Raw genomic sequence first — 21,114 nt, 5'->3', positions numbered from 1 at the left:
ACATGATGGATAAGATCCATAAAAATTTGTACATAAATATAAAAATGTGTCTACAATAATGTACAGGTATGTTTTCTGAATCATGATTTTTTTGTTATTTGATTTATATGTTGGCTGTGTGGCTGTAAGAACACGCTCAACTCTCGGTTCGATGCCCATTACTTTTCATTCTTCACCAAGCAGGTATAAGTAATGATACATTACCTCGAATCGCATCCACAGCACAGCATCAATTATTGAAATGACTTGGTTAGTTTCGTGTTCTGTATAATTACTTTTCCACCTGCATAGGGGTCGGGCTGTGTTCTGGGACATTAAGAATCGTCTTCCGCGTTCCGTGACGACGACAGAGTGGGAGAGTTCGTTTGTATCCGTCTACAGCAAGGACAACCCCAACCTCCTTTTCAACATGAGCGGATTCGAGTGCCGGATCCTCCCCAAGTGCAGGACGACGTTTGAAGAATTTACACACAGGTTTGTAATAAAACGCTTTGTTGTTATTTTTAAAAGATTTATGTAACCAGTTGAAGCTGCTCATCAGTGCGGTTTGACAGTTTGAAGTTATCTAGTTTACTGCATTAAAAGTATCGCTGTAATAATTTTTTTTGTAATGATTGAAAAACGCAGTGTTTTACCTTATAACGTTATTTACAACTTGTAAATTTTTGTTGCTTTTTGGTGTTGTATGTAAGGAGACCAAATATTGAATTGACCCAAGTATAATGAATGACGAATTTCACAACTGTCCTCTCAGGGACGGTGTTTGGAATCTCCAAAACGAGATCACGAAAGAGCGGACTGCCCAATGCTTCCTCAGGGTGGACAACGAATCACTCCAGAGGTTCCACAACAGAGTCCGACAGATCCTCATGGCATCTGGATCAACTACGTTCACAAAGGTCTGTTCTATTGACGATTCAGTTCGTTTCTAAGCAATTTCTTGATTTTAAACACACGAAACCTACGCAACAACACTGCGTTTAACATGAAAGACAGGAAAACAAGAATTATCATCGTTTTCGGTTTTAGATCTAGCCATTGTCATTTTAAAAACCTAACTTGCGTTTCTCAAATGAGAAATGCTAATGAATGTACAGCATATTTAATAAAGCGCATAGCACTGTTAAACTTTTACTGTTATCTTTAGATTGTGAACAAGTGGAACACCGCCCTGATCGGCTTGATGACGTACTTCAGAGAGGCCGTGGTCAACACACAAGAGCTTCTCGACCTGCTCGTCAAGTGCGAGAACAAGATCCAGACTCGTATCAAGATCGGCCTCAACTCGAAGATGCCAAGTCGTTTTCCACCCGTTGTTTTCTACACCCCCAAGGAACTGGGTGGCCTGGGAATGCTGTCTATGGGTCACGTGCTCATTCCACAGTCAGATTTGAGGTAAACAGCAGCCCAAGCCAAAGAAAATTGTGTTCAATGTGCGTTTTTTTTGCATTGACAAGGATTTTCTTCAAATCCGAAACGGATTTGAATTTTACTAAAGACACAACATTTGTTAACTATTTTGACTGATAGTTCCAACACATAATTACAAAACGAAAAGATAAGGTTTCGTGAAATTGGTATCAACATCAGAGCAAATGATGTCTTTCTATCGCAGATGGTCGAAACAGACGGATGTTGGCATCACTCACTTCCGATCCGGGATGAGTCACGACGAGGATCAACTCATCCCCAATCTCTACCGCTACGTCATGCCGTGGGAGAGCGAGTTCATCGACTCTCAGCGAGTGTGGGCCGAGTACGCCCTCAAACGACAAGAAGCAAACGCTCAAAACAGGTCGGATAATGAAACGTGCAGAGCAAAGCTAAGGAGTCATATGTTGATCGACTCTTATTATAAAACTACTGAAGTACTCGTTTTTTTCTCGTTGTCCAGAGCTATCTCCGGTTTTCTTGATCGTCTTTATTGTTTCAGGCGATTGACCCTTGAAGACCTGGAAGATTCATGGGACAGAGGTATTCCCCGAATTAATACTTTATTCCAAAAAGATCGCCACACTTTAGCTTACGACAAAGGCTGGAGGGTTCGAACCGACTTCAAACAATACCAGGTCACTTTTACTATACGTTTCTGTCATTTCACGTGCATTCGACATGCTGTAATTGCTTTAACCTTTTAAGTCTTGCTTTTCAACACTGCTAGTCTGATAAGAATTCTCACTTTTATGTTTATTTCACACCACGTGCACTCAATTTAACGTGATAATCTAGATCCCAGTATAACCTCTCCTGCCTCATCAGGTCTTGAAGCAAAACCCCTTCTGGTGGACCCACCAGCGTCACGATGGAAAGCTATGGAATTTGAACAATTACAGAACCGACATGATCCAAGCTCTCGGTGGCGTGGAAGGAATTCTGGAACACACGCTATTCAAAGGTGAGGCAGAAAGATTGACAACTTCCTGCGATCTCATCATTGAGATGTCACTTTCTTATTTGTTGCCACAAATGCTGGGAATTATTTGTACTTAGTCGAACTGCTGAGCTGACGCTGTTCTCTTGTACCACATTTATTTTTTTCCAACTTGTGTGAACCCTAACAACTATGACTATCACCCGATTGGCGTCATACTTAACCGAGTTTTTTTCAACCTGGTTATGATTGAGAAAATACTTTTTCTCATTAAAAGTGCAGTTTATTTCCTGTGCGAAGAAAGCACCGACGTTTTTCAATTTATTTTAGGAACATACTTCCCAACGTGGGAAGGATTGTTTTGGGAAAAAGCGAGCGGTTTCGAGGAGTCAATGAAGTACAAGAAACTGACAAACGCCCAGAGATCCGGTTTAAACCAGATTCCGAACCGTCGTTTCACGCTCTGGTGGTCACCGACGATTAACCGAGCTAATGTGAGTGCCCTGTTTGTTCCGTCATCCCTTGATTACTAACTCTGATGCAGTAGAACTTGGCTTTAGTGACACCTGAAGAGACCTTGAAAAAGTGCCAGCCGAATTTTATTGTAGCATACTTTTATGCATTTGCTGCATTACGATTTGTTTTTTTCGTTTCAGGTCTACGTGGGCTTTCAAGTCCAGCTTGATCTGACTGGCATCTTCATGCACGGAAAGATCCCAACCTTAAAGATCTCGTTGATTCAAATCTTTCGAGCTCACTTGTGGCAGAAGGTTCATGAGAGCGTTGTGATGGATTTGTGTCAGGTGAGACTTAATGACGCTTTGACGTAACTCAAACGCTCGGTTTGATGCAGTGTACTCAAGTATTTCGTTGCCACTAAATGCAAAATTTCTGTCTATCGACCTATCTTGACACATTTCTTGTCGTCTGTTAAAACACTTGCAATATACACAAGTTATCCTTGGTTTTCTCGGCAGCCTGGAGTTAAGGCACAAAGGAACAATCTGTTGCCTACATTATGCTTGATTGTTCTGTCTGTATACCACCAAACATAATGCATGGTGCGGAATAAACCCTTTGTGGCTTGCTGCCATGTACTCTGAAGTTCAAAAAGCTACCTTTAAGTCAGGGTTAGGTCTAATACTGCAGGCGAAGGCCCTGGGTCACTGAGGTATTCTTCCATGGAGTAATTGTTTGTTGTCAGGTGTTTGATCAAGAACTCGACGCTCTTGAGATCGAGACCGTGCAGAAGGAAACCATCCATCCTCGTAAGTCCTACAAAATGAACAGCTCTTGTGCCGACATCCTCCTATTTGCTGCCTACAAGTGGAACGTGTCACGGCCATCACTGCTCGCAGATTCAAAGTAGGAAGTGTTTTTTTTATTGAAGATATCTTGACGTTTGTTTGGACTTAAGACGTGATTGTTTTAGTACCATCGGCATCACATCGTCTATAACTCACCGTTTTAGAAATAAAGCAATTTCACCTGGTTGCTTCACACACGTTTGTTCTGAGGATGAATTTATTGAAATATTACTGCGATAGCATCTAACTCTGAAGCCAACCGCATCTCTCCTATTCAGGGATACCATGGACAGCACTTCAACCCAGAAGTTCTGGCTGGACATTCAACTGCGATGGGGCGACTACGACAGCCATGACGTCGAGCGATACGCACGAGCAAAGTTTCTTGACTACACCACCGACAACATGAGCATCTACCCCTCCCCCACTGGCACCCTGATCGCTATCGACCTCGCTTATAACCTGCACAGCGCTTATGGGAACTGGTTTCCAGGTGAAAATTTAAACTGCTGCTAGTAGCAATAAATAGTTTTTTTTTAACAAAGATAAAAGTTTATTTTTATTTGCTATAGTTATTACCACGGGGTAACTAGCATTTTATTCATGTAGAAAGGAGCATCCTTCCTGACAGTCATCACAAGGCTGGAATGGAATACTGGAATACTCACTACAGTAGAACAGCGAGCAATTGTTATTCGCTAACAATGGCGGTGTAGGCTCTATGCTAGCCATTACGACTATCGGCTGACGAGAAACATTTCATTTAATTTAAAACCATTTGCTAAAGTTTTCTATTAAGATTCTGTCCATACAAACACAACTACTCTTTATAGATCTCAATAGCAATATGCAGCATGTTTCGTGGTTTGATTAATTAGCTGAAACAAATAAATTGTAACTCTTGGGTAGGTTGCAAGCCTCTCATCCAGCAGGCCATGGCAAAGATAATGAAGGCCAACCCGGCCCTCTATGTGCTTCGTGAGAGAATACGCAAAGGTCTTCAACTGTACAGCAGCGAACCGACCGAACCTTACTTGTCGTCACAAAACTACGGCGAGCTGTTCAGCAATCAGATCATTTGGTTTGTCGATGACACAAATGTCTACCGTGTCACCATCCACAAGGTAAAGATACATTATGCTTCAGAATGTCACCAAGATACGTAGTTTTCCATTTCTTGTAATTATCTAACAGTCATGTAAGCTTGTTCTGATATTCATTGTGTCTGTGCTTATGTTGAAAAGTGACGAGTTGTGTTTGAATCTTCCACAGACGTTTGAAGGCAACTTGACGACAAAGCCGATCAACGGAGCCATCTTCATATTCAATCCTCGCACTGGGCAGCTTTTCCTCAAAATCATCCACACTTCCGTGTGGGCGGGCCAGAAGCGTTTGGGACAACTCGCCAAGTGGAAGACCGGTAAGTAGTGATATAATAAGACAATTAAAGTAGTGATATTGTTAAGCTGTGTCGGATTGGCTCATAAGCCTTGGTGGAAAAGACTTGAATTTTTTTGTGAGCTTTCAATCAGTAAATTCTCAACCGTAGATTCACGAAAATAGTTTAATAGTAATTAGTCAGTTAGTCACCTGTGTCAATCCCGATAGTGTTGGTAAATAGACCATTTTGTTTGGTCTTATGATTGTAGCACAACCCAATGCTCTTTTACATAATGTACCACAGATTGCTAAATTCCCGATTGCTTATTGGCCAAACCACAGTCGTTGATGCAGAAGGCTGTTCTATTGTCATACCATGCTGTTTTGTTTCTTTGCCATATATGATGTTTGTCACTGACTTAATTAATTACAATCACTGATTTCCCCAAGGGCGTGTGAAAATATTTCAATTGCGTTTGTAAGAAAGGGGACTTAAAATCGTTTTAAAGCCAGCTAAGACAAAATTATTAAGAACTACTCCACTAATGAAGGAACTGCACCTCAAAAGAGGATTCCACAAGCAGTCGATAACAAATTGTTCCTTTACACAGCCGAAGAAGTAGCCGCTTTGATCCGGTCTTTACCGGTTGAAGAACAACCCAAGCAGATTATTGTGACGAGAAAAGGAATGTTGGATCCGCTGGAAGTCCATCTTCTCGATTTTCCCAACATCGTAATCAAGGGAAGCGAATTGCAGCTTCCTTTCCAAGCTTGTTTGAAGGTTAGTTGTTTGTTTACTGTCACGATTTCTCTGTTATCAACTTTTACCAATTATATTTTTTATAAATGGCGGTAAAATGAGTAAAGGAAGACCTGTAAAAACATGGGAGGACACTATGAAGGATGACTAGTCAAAATAAAACTTGAAAATTGAAGATGTCATCGATGGAGAGAAGTGGAGTAGTCGGTGTAAAAAACTGGTCGACCCCGATGTTTCGGGATAAAGACTAGGTCTCTTAAACAAAATGGAGAGAGACATATTTATGATTAGCCAACTATTTTAACCTCAAAGGTCAATTTTTCATTGGATAGAAACGAGTTTGCATAGAAATGTATGTTCTTGCGTCATCACACCACAGAGCGTTTTCCGTCGCATGCACTGAACTAAGATTCTGATTAGTTTAAGATTTTTTTCACTATTTCCTTCAGGTTGAAAAACTTGGAGATCTGATATTGAAGGCATCGGAGCCACAGATGGTTTTGTTCAATCTTTACGATGACTGGCTCAAGTCTATCTCATCATATACGGTACGTTGCTTTCATCTCAACAGATTCTTTTCGCTTTTTTATAGTGACTGTAACTTTCTTTTTTCTCCAATTAAACAAGATAGAAAAAGTTGTCATTTCTAAATCATTTCTCTTTCTATCATGCGCATTCATATGGTTTGATGAACAAAAGCAATTGCCTTATTTTCATAGGATGTCAAAACACTTTGTTGGTTATGATTATGGAAGTTACGTGTTCAACTGTTCATGCCATTTATTCATGTTGACAGCTTACATCAGTTGATAATCAAAAGTAATTACGCTATTAATGGTTTTCATGTATCTCCGGTTAAGTAATCTGGCTCTTCATCACAGGCGTTCTCCCGTCTCATCCTGATCCTCCGAGCTCTCCACGTAAATCCGGATCGGAGCAAGGTGATAATGAAGCCGGACAAGACGACCATCACCGAGCCGCATCACATGTGGCCATCGCTTGGCTTCGATGAATGGATCAAGGTTGAGGTTGCTCTCAAGGATCTTATCTTGGCAGATTACGGAAAGAAGAACAAGTCAGTCCGCCCGTTCTTACTTCTTGGACTTTACGACGCGTCTTCAAATTGACAGATTATTTTTATCCTTTTTAGAGTAGAGTTTTCACAACCAGTACGGTGACAACTTTTTAATATACACAAAATACGTGTTGGCTTGATATGGTACAAGATCAATTTCATATGTTAAGAATTCGCAATAAAAAAGAAAATTGTCGATGGATTGTTTTTTAAACTTTAACCAAATCATCGCTTTCTTTCCAGTGTGAACGTGGCGTCGCTGACGCAATCCGAGATTCGTGATATCATCCTGGGCATGGAGATAAGCGCGCCATCCCAACAGCGACAGCAGATCGCCGAGATCGAGAAACAAACCAAAGAACAATCCCAGCTCACTGCCACTCAGGCAAGTGGAAATACTCGTATAACAAAGAGACGTTTTTGTTGGTTACAAAACATTTTGTCTCATCAAACCAATGATGAAGACCGTGGAAGAACTTTCCAGTATACTCAAGTTGCCTTTTGCATCGCTTCATTCCGACGTCACTAGACGCTGAAGGGATGTAATAAAGACGACTGTATTTGTTGGGTTAACGTTTCTTATAATTTTCAGATATTATTTGAATGTGATAATTGATTTGCAACAGTGCAATTGATCTATGCAACTTTAGATGCGCGCACAGCAATTTCATACAGGTTTTTTTTGTATACTGCATCATTGAATGAACGTTGCTGATCTTCGTCGATTTTGGTGCAGACTCGCACGGTGAACAAGCATGGCGACGAGATCATCACAGCGACCACTTCGAACTACGAGACACAGACCTTCTCCTCAAAGACGGAGTGGAGAGTCCGCGCTATATCTGCCACCAACCTCCACCTCCGCACAAATCACATCTACGTGTCTTCGGATGACATCCGGGAGACCGGCTTCACTTACATCCTCCCCAAGAACGTGCTCAAGAAATTCATTTGCATCTCCGATTTGCGAGCTCAGGTAAGTTTTGATAGCCGAGACAAGGAGTGTGTTGGCTGAATCGTTTCACTAAAGGCTGCTGCAATGTAATTCTTTATCCCAGCAGCTTAAACTTTTTGATTGTTTTATCGTTCGGTGGCAAAAAAGTAAGGTACATTTAACAACTTTTCTTACCAGCCTGAATGCCTGATGCATTGTTATCAATTGTTGACATCCAGTTTTTTTCTCAATCTTGCTATCACGAGTTTTTAACCGAAACGAATTAAAATCTGTAATAGATTGAGTTTCGATTTCAGCAGCATGAGCGTTGCTTATTTCACAGTGTAGATTTAACGACCTGTTTTAGCCTAATGCTGCGAGTTCGCTGTGGTAATAACGAACTCGCAGCATCAGGCTAAAACAGGTCGTTCATATCTAGATTGTGAAGTAAATTAAAATCTGTTCTTTGACCCGTTAGATCGCTGGATACTTGTACGGGGTCAGTCCTGCCGACAACCCCCAGGTCAAGGAGATTCGTTGCGTGGTGATGGTACCGCAGTGGGGAACTCACCAAACCGTCCATCTGCCCAACCAGCTGCCGCAGCATGAATACCTGAAGTGAGTTAATACCAGCAATTGCCAATTTAACTTGTTGTTAATATAATAATTGGTGATAGCATTTCTCAGTTGAATAGGTATCGATATTTTTGCCTACTTTTGAAACTTTCCCCATGAGGTATTATAACTTATTCCACTCACTTGTGTTGGATCGACGATCAATTGTTTAGGTGGACTTGCTAGTCATGTTTTTTGTCACGTATGGACGTGAGCAAAGCAGCTGTATTGATGTGACAAAGATTTCTTAGATGTTATTTTCCAAAGTTGTCTTAATTCATATTTTCTCAATGATAACCTCATGTCGGCCGAAACATGAGACATAACAATTTTCTCACCAAATAATATCAAAAACATCCCATAAGATCTCGTGTATTGAGAAGAAAATACAGTTCCCCGAAACTGCAAATACAGTACATTACTTCGTTATGCATGAGCCTGGCTCATGCATAACTTTTTCACCTCAATATGACGTCATAATTGAAAAAAATTGGGGTGTAAACTTTTTCCCCAAGTACCACCAGATGGGACCCCAGGCATTTTGAATTTCAAAAATGGTGAAAACATGAAACACCCTATTGAGCCAGCTTGTGTTTTGAACTGTGAGTTATGAATTTAGTAATTTTAACTTCACTTCAACGTGTCAACATATGAATGATTCCTCCTTTTTCAGGGAACTTGAGCCCCTGGGTTGGATACACACCCAACCCAACGAGTCGCCCCAGCTTTCCCCACAAGATGTCACCACTCACGCCAAGATCATGGCCGACAACCCGGTTTGGGATGGGGAGAAGACCATTGTGATCACATGCAGGTCCGTTGTTGTTCTTGTGATCCTAATGATGATGAAACGTTCTTTGGTGCAGTCTCGCTGCTTTGGAATTTTCATTACATAATTAGACTATTTGTTTTCACACAGTTTCACTCCTGGTTCGTGCTCGCTGACTGCGTACAAACTGACGCCGAGCGGATACGAGTGGGGCAGGCAGAACACCGACAAAGGCAACAACCCGAAAGGTTACTTGCCTTCTCACTACGAACGCGTGCAAATGCTGCTCTCCGATCGCTTCCTCGGCTTCTTCATGGTTCCTTCTCAAGGCTCATGGAATTATAACTTCATGGGTAAGTTCCACTTGTTCAATTGCGACCAAGCTAAAAAAAAGTTGACGTTTTCACATGGTTGCAATGTCCCCAGACGTCATTGAGGGCTTTGGAATTTGAGATAGGAAAAGGTTTTCGTTATCAATGATCATACATCTCTTGCGTGACGTACTTTTGCTTGTATTCTTGTAATGACAACGTCCGACCGACGCTCGAAACCAACTGGGATCCACACCTTTGTGTCCACTTAAACCTTCGACAATCAGGTGGAAACCTGGATACGATGACAAAACTTTGAGAAAGAACGCAAACAAATCGCGGTTATATTGCTAAAATTCCACAAAGTTTGAATGATGAATTTTTACGTTTTCTGAGGATTGCATCACTGTCGTGGTTCATTCGCTCACTGACACCCTGGTTCCTTTTCAGGAGTGAGACACGACGCAAACATGAAGTTCGACCTGCAGCTCTCCAACCCGAAGGAATTCTACCATGAAGTTCATCGCCCTTCACACTTCCTCAACTTTGCCTCTCTAGAAGACGGGAGCTGGTCAACCTTGATGGCCGACAGGGAGGATCACTTCAGTTGAGCGCTTTCTCTTCTGCTGGATACGACCCGCCGCGCAATGGCTAGTGTACAGATGATAGACAGAACGAACGTGTACGCTTCTCGATTTGAAAGACTGTTAATTACTTTGGGCAATTTTGTTTCATCTCGCTGTATAGAACATGAATTAAGAAAAACGGACTAACGAATTTTTTTGTCATCGTTTGAGGTGGATTGAACTGAAGTCACATGCGAGCGAGACTGGTTCAGGCCGGAATCCTTAGCGAGCGACCCAAGCTAAACTGAAATCATATTCATAAAGTTTTATGGTTTTTCGACGTTTTTACCATCAAGTTGAACTGCCCTGTGAATATACGGGAAATCGTAGCAGTAATAAAATGTGTTTTGTACAGAAAATACTTTGCTTGTGTTACGGCAGAAGGGTGCGGTTGTCTCATCTGCGCTTAATAGATTTATGTTCTGCTCTCCATACTTGTAGGTTAACTTGTCCCAACGGTGACAAGTACCACCGCAGAGGTACCGGAACAGATCAAAATTTGATTTTTAACATACTTGAAGATACAATTAAGCTTGTGGAAAAAGACCATATGTGGCCAACTTTCTGTGTTGCTGCTAAAACGAAGCATTGGTTAGTTTTTTTTTTGCATACTTCAGTAAGAAAATAGCCTATGGAGTTCAAACTGGTTTTGTTACTTATCCTGCGATAGCTATTAGCTTGTCCAGCATCTGAGATGTATGCGTAACTACGATGGAAGCCGAGCCTTTAACTTTGTAGCCACATCACAACAGTATTATTACGACGCAAGGGACATAAGTGTGACTGTTTATCTGATAAGCTATGTCACTATTCGAAGCGGCATGCTCTCTCGGATATTGGACTTTATGTATGTGGGGCTAAAGCTAGAAATAAGCTTCACTCATGATCCATTTTTGAAAAGTCAGACAATGTGATGTTGATAATTTTGCGTTTAAAAAGGCTCGTGACGAAATACTTTCAGAAAGAGCTGCACTGTTTCAAAGAGGGTTCGCTGTTTACCAGTTTTCTGCGCGATTTTGGTGGGCAGTGAGTCATTTTAAAACACTTAACTTGCAATGTTTGGGACTGCTCAACTGCGGTATGACGCAGTAGCGTCTAAGTTTCGCTCCAATATGCACAAATGGAGGATGGCACCATCCGCAACTTGTGACTGAGTGTGACAAGGAGAAAGATATCGCAAAATCGCAGATTTTCTCGTAGCCTACGTTTTGCGAAACGTTGTCGGGCTGTCGGCAATATGAGTCACAAACCTACTTTGTAGCTGTTCCACGGTTGATACAAACCTACAAAATAAGCCTACTGTACTTCTAGCACCAGCAGGGACATCAGCAAAGTGAAAGATTCGCAATTGAATAATGACTCAACACCCAATTAAAAAGTATCCTGCTTTCGTAGCCACCAATAAAACATTTATATCTGCAGCAAATCAACAAATCGTAATATTGAATCATCGTCAGGAAATGTCTGCTTTGAAGAACCAGCAATCGATTAGCGCTGACACAGGGATGATGGCAAGCTTTGTTTTACCATGACATGATGGTACTTTAAGTATCGCTTAAATAGAAGCATGGAATCATTTCAAAAGATATTTGATATCGCTACCTTCTTTGAAATTGAAATGTGCGTATGATTCAATACATTATTTCAATTGTTGAAATAACACATCTACGAGTTTATTTCGAAAAGACAGTTCTTTGTGAGGATTGATTACTGGATAGAAAGGTTGTTCAAACGTTTGTTGAACGCTTTTTGAGCTACGCAACTTTGGCAGCTGGGATATCCGCTGCTGTAGTGTACGTCACAGTGGCTTTGAAATTGTAGCCTACAGCTCTTGCATCATGAGACCGAACTTGGTGGGCGAAGAATTAGGAAATTATTTCAATTCTTTGCAAGTTTGCAATGCAGCGAATAAGGACGTTTTATATATTTTTTAGCTGCAGAGTTTAGTAGAAAAGAGTTTTTATTGTGAAGAAAATGAGACACCCTGCTGCAAAAGCAGAAGCCTCCGAGATTGATGACGTCACCGTTGAAGAAACTTGTGGCTTTGAAATTGGATTTGGGTCGTGTAAAATTCAAAGGTAGGTGTAACACAGGAAGAATAATTTGATGTCTCAGTGGCATAAAACTGTATGCATTGCAAAGTTTTTGTAAAAATGAATGTTCAAACATTTTAAAACTTTTCTCTTGGCCTGTATAGAAAACAAAAGAGAGTAAACCCTGCTGCAGAACAAAGACATATTGAATACTCAGAACGGCACTAGGGTGACAGCACAAATCAAAAATAAAGTACTGAAAGTACAAAATACACAGAATAGCTGAATAAGTTTCAAAAGTCATGCCCAAGTTAACAAGTTTCATCAATAAATCTCTGCATTTCCGAAGAATGCAAACATCTGCAATTCTAACGTCTTCGTGTAGTGCAGTGCTACTCAAACTGTTGGTTGGTTTTGAATCTCTATGCTCGGACTGACAAAGCCTTAATAGGTTATTCCTGGTAGGTTCGCATACTTGTAGAGGCTCTTGACGCATGGCCGGTTACTGAGATTGGCAGAGTGAAGTTTCCGATTGTTCAAGTGTTGTTGCCGGAGAATTGTTCCATCTATTAAGTGCCGCTGAATGGAGAGCAGTCCTGAAATGCGTTGCTCAAGCGCACACCCCGAGAGTCGAACCAGCGCCACGTGATCTTGAGGCGGGCACGTAACCACTGAGCTAACTGTTTTAAGCATACTGATGCTGGTATGCAAGCACTGGACTGCCAGAACGCGATTAGTTTTAAAATAATTCATTGAATAAAGTTTTGTGTTGATTAGCATGTGTTTTTTACCAAGCTCAGGTTGTTTTTCTTTTGCGGGGTATTTTTCGAACTTTTTTTGCTGAAAGCGATATACACTTATACAGATAGGGGCCTACAGATATATATACATATACAGATATACAGCTTATAGCTTAAATTTTCAAATGGATTCACGTGGTCACACGGACATGTAGGCTGCACAAATAGGCTGCAGTAATAAACAATCACTTTCAGGTCTCATACATTCCGATAAAAGTGATATTGGAAGTGACAAAGCGTCGGCGGTAAAAAAACCGTTCAAGTTTTTTTCGACAATGCGATACATCTTATTTAGGCCTACAATAGTATTTGGCTTTATGGCAACAGATGATGCTATTGTGCCGAAACCACAATATGTCGTCTGTGGAGTTGGAGTCAGCAATAACTCTATGAAACATCACATCTAAACAAAGCTCTTGCGGTACACTCAAAACATGAAATTAAAATTAAGCCAAAAATTTTTTTGAAAGGGAAAACGAAATAAATTAAAAGCAACACAAAAACAGATGTATAGACACTCTCATATAAATATAAAAGCTCTAAGTGCATCCCATGAAGTAGCGCTAAGGATTGCAAAAGCTCGAAAATCACACAGCGTTGATGAAATATTAGTGAAGGACGGTTTTTAAATTTGCTCATTGTAGACATGTAAAACCAAAATTGGAGTTTTTTGTGTTGTGAGAAATGTTGACCTGTAGCCTACTACGCTGAATGACAATAAAATCTCTGCCGGTATAATATAGTGTATTAGGACTATAAAGTTTGAGTAGCACTGGTGTAGTGAACAGCAAGGTGCTGTTGCTTTTTTGATTTGTATTTTTATAGCACCCAAAGCGCCGGAGCCCGGAGATAATTTTCAGCAGAGCTGGCTTCCATCGGGTGGTTTGAAGGTTCGAGATTAAGTCAACGAGAAAGCAAGGATGTTAAATTTTTGTGTCCACCTTCAGGCATGCTATTACATGTCCTGCCAAAGGCACAGCCGCATGCCTATTCGCTGTCTCAAACCGGCAGCCCTTCGAGCGTCGTATTAATCTTTTCTACTCATCTTTGTAGCTGGCATCGGTGCTGTTGTTTGTCATACAGCGTTAGCTGAGTTAGAATTTGTTACGAAGTAGAACAATCAACACAAAAACGTTTTATGCACTGACTGGATTAGAAACTTTAAAATTTTGGTGACAAAAGATTGAATAACGTTATTTAGTATCAAGTGGTTATCTTTATTAATATCATCATAAGAGTTTTTAAAATCTTCTCAAAGATTGCATCTACTCAGTCCATGGGAGATTTGTTGTTTACGCCCATGTTACGTCCAAGTAGCCTCTAGGTAGGCCTATTAATATGGTATATTTAAGCATCTAATTAAAATGTCTTACTAATTCTTGTAATTGGTCAGAAGGTCAGATAGTTTTATTTGTTTAGGTGTCAAGCCTCTTGCTGCCAAGGTTTTGCAACCCCACGCTGGGCTTTGGTTTTCCTCAGTCTTGGAGCAGTTGTACAAGGATTTATCGTTAATGGACACACTCCTGTTGTGATCAGCACTTTAGAAAAAAGGTCAGTTTGTCTATACCAGTTGAATTGCACCATGTGCTAAGTTTCATCACCGACAAAGCAAACTTGTTGGAGCATTTTATTTCCAATAATACATTGCTATGTTTTTAGATTTGAATTAACAAGTACAGAATCAGGGCTGATTTCCAGCTGCTACGAAATAGCAGGATCTCTCACAATTTTGTTTGTTGCTTACTTCGGAGGCCATGGACACAAGCCGTTATGGATAGGCTGGGGAATGGTGCTCATTGGCATGTCAGGAATAGTGTTCGCACTGCCTCATTTTACAGCTCCTTATTATACATTTGTCAATGAGTTAAATTTGTGTGGAGATGCATCAACAGAACTGTGCACATTGTCAGTGCTTAAGAATTTCAGGTTTGTTCCTTGTGATAGATTCGTTCTTGTTTCACACATAATAACAGCTTAACGTCATAAAAATATACAGTAGTAGGCTAAAATATTTTTTGTTTTTTAAAATAATAAATAGTTAGCGATTAATCTATTGTAGCTGTTCGGGCAATGTGATTGATAACTTCACTAGACATCCACTCAGCTCTTTGAACAAATATTTGTAGATGTTCGCTTTGATGCTGCGCTCCTTTAAAACGGTAACATGAAATAGCAATTGATGGAAGTTAATAAGTAAAACCATAAACAAGTTTTTGCAGCCCTCGCCATGGCTATGCCCTCGCTTATATTTTTGATCTCATTCCCCGCACATTTTGTGCATTTCTCACAAACCTGATTATTTTTTTTAGATTCGTGTTTTACGGAGCTCTACTACTAGCAGGTGCAGGGGCATCCCCATTATATTCTCTCAGCATAACCTACATAGATGAAAATGTTAAGCAACGCTATTCATCGTTTTACAATGGTGAGTCAATTTGATTTTTAATTTTGTAAGAAATCCTAGTAAACACATTTATCTCTATCTAAGTCGTAAATACTTTCGTATTCATTGGTTTCCAATCTTGATATCTCACTGCTATGGAGTCCATAGGCTAAAGACATGTGAACAAAAAATATTAGAGAATTTGTTTTTCTGGCAATATTTATTAAAATTTATAAAATGAACCACCGAAAAAATTTGTTGATTGTTTATAAGGAAGCTGACCAATGACCATACTTAAATTGACCATATTTTATGTTTCCTGCAACTGGTCTGTTTCGCTTTTCGGCCACAAAGCAATAAATTTTATTTTAATACAGTATATATTTTTTACGATCTACTTTCAACAATTTATTTTTCCAGCTGTGTTAATTTCAATGTCAATTGTTGGGCCTGGAGTTGGATTTTTAGTTGGAGCTGCCATGTTAAAAGAATACACGTATCCAACTGAAACGTAAGATTTTCCATGACAACCTACTGAGTTTCAAATCTTGTTTTGCTTGCATTTGGTTGCTCGTATTTAAAGATATGCGGATTTTAGGGTAACAATTGACGAATCAAATGACTTCTGGATCGGCGCTTGGTGGATTGGCTCGTTAATCATCGGGATTGTCGGCGTCATCGCGTCGTTTCCTATTCTCATGCTACCCCGTAAAATTCATGGAACTGAAAAGCATCGCTATGGACGAGAAAAAGAAGTTCACGTGTCCTCAAAAGAAGATCACAAAGATGAAGAATTTGGAAAGAAGTAATTCAAGAGTATATATATTCTGTCGTGTTAGACCTAAGATTTTAAAAACACACAGATTGACAATAACTGTTTTTGAGACAGTAATATTGTATTGAGTTTGACTCTAATAACCCATACAAATGCAATGAGTCGTTCTTTAGCTGCAAAAATGTTGTGGCATAATATTGTGATTAGTTTCGTGTCGCAAAATCAGAAGGAGCTGCCAAGCTCTAAAGTCTAATGGGTTAATTCAATAAATTCAGTAAAGCTGTTTTGTTGTAAAATGGAGATAGTTGAATGCGTATTTAACTGTCTACTGTAACTGTCTAAAACAGCTTTACTCAATTTATCGAATCAACCCATTGCCGCTTGGTCGTTTCTTTCAGCTTCTGTGACGAAACTATACCACGATGTATAATAGTACAACACTAATTTGTAGGTTTCATTTCTAAATGCGGATTGACTTCTCATAAGTATCGTTATCCTTATATGTCTACAATGGAATTTTTGTTTAGAATCAGCGATTTCCCAAAGTGTGTTCTCATCTTGCTTCGAAACCCGACTTTTGTTTTTCTCTCCCTTGGCATCGCAGTGGACTCATTTCTAATCAGCGGAATGACGACTTTCGGAGCAAAATACGTTGAAACGCAATTCGGAATTGATGCAAGTGACGCAGGAACATATTTTGGTGAGGGCAGACCTTATTAATTATTATCAGTCACGATATCCCGCATTTGATTTGAAACTTTTTACTTCGAATCTAGAATTTGTTTGCTGAATCTGATTGTTGATCTCATAAGGCCGAATTAGTGTCCGAATGGTGCTGAGTTGTAGATTATTTAGTAGCTTATTTGCAACAAATTTCATTCAGCGATAAAATAGCATCAATCCTTTCAATGTATTGCACTGTGTCTGTATTGGGTAAACAATTCATGGCAAAGGATAAAGCCTACACCAAGCTTGAGTTGATGAGTGAGAGATTAAAAAGTAGGAAGCAATTTGAATTGGTATTTGTGAAAACCTCTGAAAGGTCATCAAGTGCTCAACTATTTTCTTGTCTGCAGGCTTGATGGCCATCCTGGGAGGAGCTGGTGGTCAGTTGGTGGGAGGAGCCTTAATCGCCAGATTCGATTTTGGCGTCAAGAAAATGTTGCACATGTCATACATTGCTCCGATATTAGCGTGTTTCTGCTGTTGCTGCTATCTGATAAAATGCAGCCAGCCATGTTAGTCATTTTTGTTTTGCTAAAGTAAAGAGCCATGTTGAATTTAAAGAAATAAATTTAAGTATTATACTGAAGTCAGAAATTGGAAATTTAGAGGTATTTGTAAAATTGTGTAGCACAATGGTAAAAGCATCTTTCTGTTAAAGAGTTTGTTTCATAAAAAATATTTTGTCACATTAATACATACAATATTGCCCAACATGATTTGAAATGACTTTATCTATAATTTTATTTTCATTTTTGTCCACAAATCTCTTGTAACTTGAGTAGGTCTACAGTGGTTCCTAAACTCAAGACTTCATTGTCAAGAAGCTTTATAATAGACCTATGCTTTTTGTGGTTCAAATCATGTGCTCACAAACAAAAAAAAAACCTGCGACACTAAACTTTAGCCTACATGAAAAAATTAGTTCAGTAATGAATATTCCTACAACTAAATTAAAGCCCAGTTTTATTACCAGTTCACTTGCTTCAATTTAGCCATGGTGACTTCGGTTTCACCTACAAAAGACACGCAATATTATTCTATTGTCAATTAACGTTTATTCTCAGTGTTTGCTGGACTGACAACTACTTACCACGACAATTCTCCACCTGGAATATCAATTACCGCAAATTGCAATTTTAACTGCGGTTGTAGTGAAGGGGTCTATAATCCGGTGTGTGGAAGTGATAGATTTACCTACTTTTCTCCATGCTTTGCTGGATGCAATAGTAATAACCAGGTAGGCTATTAGAGAAAAGTTCAGCTTTGTCCAAACTTAATGCAAATTACGCTTCCAAGCCGATTCTTTGATTTATTTATAAAAAAACTCACTAATTCTAAAGACACGTTTGTAGAGTGCTTGTAGTCCAACAGAAAGATCTCCATTTAGTAATATCAAAACAACCCCTGTTTTCATTGATGTACGATTTGTATTAAAAGTTTAAAACTACACTTGCCACATTGCTAGGCTACTAAAGTAACCTACTTCATGTTTGTTTGCTTTATTTATCAAATCTGCAAGAAGAGTAAATTGTTCATATTCTAACTGGCTTTGTATACATTATGTGCTTTTCCCTTGCAGGATGTATACTCCAACTGTTCATGCATAGGAGCGACGTCTGATGGAACGATTCCTCCTAATGTGTCTGCCATAGCAACCAGCGGAGCTTGTTTGGATGAAAGATGTAGTTCTGGTTGGGAGATCATCGTGTTTTGTTTCTTCAACTTTGTTCTCATGTTTTTAACTTTTTTCAATGAAGCTTCTGCCCTTCAAGTATCTTTGCGATGTGTCGCATTCAACCGAAGATCTTTCGCCATTGGCATGCAGGTTTGTGAACTTTAGCACATGTGTTTGTATCATGGCCATAGCCCCACAAAATTGAGAACCTGGAATCTATTTAACTTACAGTATGTTATACATACTTTTAATACTTGAACTTCGAATGAGTAAGAGTAACTCTCTTGCCAATGTTTTTTTTTTTACTTTAGTCATGTGAATTGTTAAACAATAAAAGAATGAGCTTTTGTTCTGTAGGTAAGTGTTTCGAATTTGTAATTAATCTCTTTATGCCCATTCATGGTTGGATTGACAGGTGATAAAATGCTCGTGTAGCTAATTATTTTTAAAATAATATCGTACTTGATTGCACTTTACATTTATGAATAATGGCACTTCAAATCATAAAGGTATATTGGATGGAACACTTCACTTATTTCAACAGGTTTTTGAGATAAAAATAGAACTACAAAATCGAAAGACGATGCTTCTCAAAACACAATACAACAATGTTTCACTTATGTTCAAATACGACTTATAAACTTGGATTTTAAACATTTGATAAAAAATGTTTTTAATTTTAATATCTGTATCCAATATAAAAGGGTTTGGTTGTACATGAGCTTCCTTTTTATGACATGACAAACCAGATAACGTCATCTTTCATATTCTCTGTTTTTAGCTCATGTAATAGCAGTAATATGTTTATTGCCCTGCTCATTTCAAAATGGCCACTTTTAATAAAAAAACCAGTGAATCCAAAGCATCTTGTGAACAAACATAAATCCAATTAGATCAAATGAAAATATTTTTTCTGTAAAACAATTTTTTAGCTCACTTGGCAGTGTCATTGCTCTAAAAAATTCACCTACATTGGAATCATGTCATTGTACATTTAAATTGAGCAGGCCTAGGCCTGCGCATTGTTAGTATGCTACAATATAAAATATCAGTTTTACCAATACAGAACGCATGGATCAGATGCAGGCCAACGTGCAATCAATATAACGTAAATTTCGAGCAATAAAACGTAGTTGGGGAAAAGAGTAAGTTTTGCAAGGAACTCAGTGCGGTCGCATTGATAATGACTAGACAAGAAATCGGTGGCAACAATTAGAATCATTTGCAAGGAAGTCAAGTTGGGACAGCAAAATTCCCATTGCATTGATTTTCGGTTTTAATTTTTAAATGCTCGTTATTTAGATCTTATTCACGAGAGTCGTGGGCACAATACCAGGTCCCTTGATAGTCGGGGCAATATTTGATGCTGCGTGTATGCAATGGACACAAGAATGTGGCGTCAGAGGAGCATGTCTTGCTTACAGCAATGTCAACTTATCTTTATATATATTTCTGTTTATCGTTGTTGGAAAGGTACGTACTGTAAATTAACTTGTATATTATTATATATTATTTGCAATATTATTAACTCTATTTGAGTAAAGACCTTCTGATGATCCCCAGTAAAAAAGGGTGAAACAAGCTATAGAGGTTATTACTTAGCAAATAATAACTGAAATTGATAAATTAGCTTATGTATGGACGGTATATCATATATTAACATTTATTTTTTTAATAAAAAAGATTTCATGTTTATAATTGTGTTGGAGATTTGTAGGCCAGATATTTACCCCAATAGTTTGTGGTAAAAACCAAGTTTGATAGATTTTTTTAGTTTGTAAGTTTGGTGTAGTGCTGTACAGTCAAACCCACAGGCTATGTTATAAGCACAAAGCTCCAGTGTTTGGCCTTTTTTAAGTCACTTTACGGTGAATTTCCATGGACGAAAACTTATTCCATCATTCTTGAGTACCGTACCTGACTCAACTGCAACTGTAATTACATTTATTTATATTTTTAACCATTTGGTTTTCATTGGCATCATCCGATCTTAGAGTTAAAACTAGTTGAGTTGTAAAATGAACAAGTCATAAGTCTCTTAAGTAATATTAATTTTTAAACAATTGATAAAGACTTTTATAAAATCTTTACACATGAAACTTTATTTTTCTTGTTTAGGTTGTGGATGTACTGTGGATGTACTGATGTACTTTTGTTTTTGGGAGCAATGTTGACATATAAACCTGTTACCGGAGCAATTCCTGACTTAACGATGTCTTTCGATAGTGACAGTAATTGCTCAGAAGTGTCCAAATCTGAAGACAAGACTGCAGGAACATTGTATGATAGTGCCATGCATCATTCTTTAAGTTCAAACAAAGTTGCTGTATTACCAGGAGAAACTACATTAGATTTATCATAGCCTGATAAATGATAGACAAAGCTTAAAAAATGAGAAGTATCTAATTAATGTTGTAACATTAGCACAAGAATGGATAAATATTAACTATCCATTCTTGTGTAATACAATATAGAGCGTCAACACAAATATGTTTACCGGATGACGATCTACGCTTTCTTGTTGAAGGTTTAGTGATTTTTATTATATGCAACAGTTGATGCTGTTCGCGCAAT

At 38.9% G+C, this 21,114-nt stretch overlaps 2 protein-coding genes across 2 annotated transcripts in view; both read left to right on the top strand.

The window, feature by feature from the left end:
* The window catches only part of LOC145775705 (pre-mRNA-processing-splicing factor 8), a 29,975-nt gene extending 19,473 nt beyond the window's left edge, over positions 1-10,502 (top strand). Inside the window, exons 23-43 of the mRNA XM_082587057.1 lie at positions 292-474; positions 755-899; positions 1,148-1,395; positions 1,616-1,795; positions 1,934-2,069; positions 2,260-2,395; positions 2,702-2,865; positions 3,028-3,174; positions 3,576-3,736; positions 3,957-4,171; positions 4,588-4,802; positions 4,951-5,098; positions 5,670-5,839; positions 6,268-6,366; positions 6,700-6,893; positions 7,137-7,278; positions 7,630-7,869; positions 8,306-8,445; positions 9,116-9,256; positions 9,362-9,564; positions 9,973-10,502. Coding sequence (XP_082443183.1) covers positions 292-474; positions 755-899; positions 1,148-1,395; positions 1,616-1,795; positions 1,934-2,069; positions 2,260-2,395; positions 2,702-2,865; positions 3,028-3,174; positions 3,576-3,736; positions 3,957-4,171; positions 4,588-4,802; positions 4,951-5,098; positions 5,670-5,839; positions 6,268-6,366; positions 6,700-6,893; positions 7,137-7,278; positions 7,630-7,869; positions 8,306-8,445; positions 9,116-9,256; positions 9,362-9,564; positions 9,973-10,133 — 3,568 coding nt within the window. The 3' untranslated portion in view covers positions 10,134-10,502. The remainder of the gene's footprint in view (positions 1-291; positions 475-754; positions 900-1,147; positions 1,396-1,615; positions 1,796-1,933; positions 2,070-2,259; positions 2,396-2,701; positions 2,866-3,027; positions 3,175-3,575; positions 3,737-3,956; positions 4,172-4,587; positions 4,803-4,950; positions 5,099-5,669; positions 5,840-6,267; positions 6,367-6,699; positions 6,894-7,136; positions 7,279-7,629; positions 7,870-8,305; positions 8,446-9,115; positions 9,257-9,361; positions 9,565-9,972) is intronic.
* A 1,620-nt stretch (positions 10,503-12,122) lies between these two features.
* Positions 12,123-20,747, top strand: LOC145765071 (solute carrier organic anion transporter family member 4A1-like). The gene is made up of 12 exons (XM_082576813.1): positions 12,123-12,226; positions 14,401-14,532; positions 14,641-14,907; positions 15,291-15,406; positions 15,785-15,875; positions 15,963-16,169; positions 16,667-16,839; positions 17,216-17,377; positions 17,930-18,102; positions 18,445-18,690; positions 19,843-20,013; positions 20,659-20,747. Exons 1-12 carry the CDS (start codon positions 12,123-12,125, stop codon positions 20,683-20,685), a joined length of 1,869 nt encoding a protein of 622 aa, XP_082432939.1. The 3' UTR covers positions 20,686-20,747.
* Positions 20,748-21,114: the final 367 nt, after the last annotated feature.

This window comes from Aplidium turbinatum, chromosome 1 (assembly GCF_918807975.1).
Source record: "Aplidium turbinatum chromosome 1, kaAplTurb1.1, whole genome shotgun sequence".
NCBI classification, from domain to species: Eukaryota; Metazoa; Chordata; class Ascidiacea; order Aplousobranchia; family Polyclinidae; genus Aplidium; species Aplidium turbinatum.
This window is presented reverse-complemented; position numbering and strand designations above follow the sequence as displayed.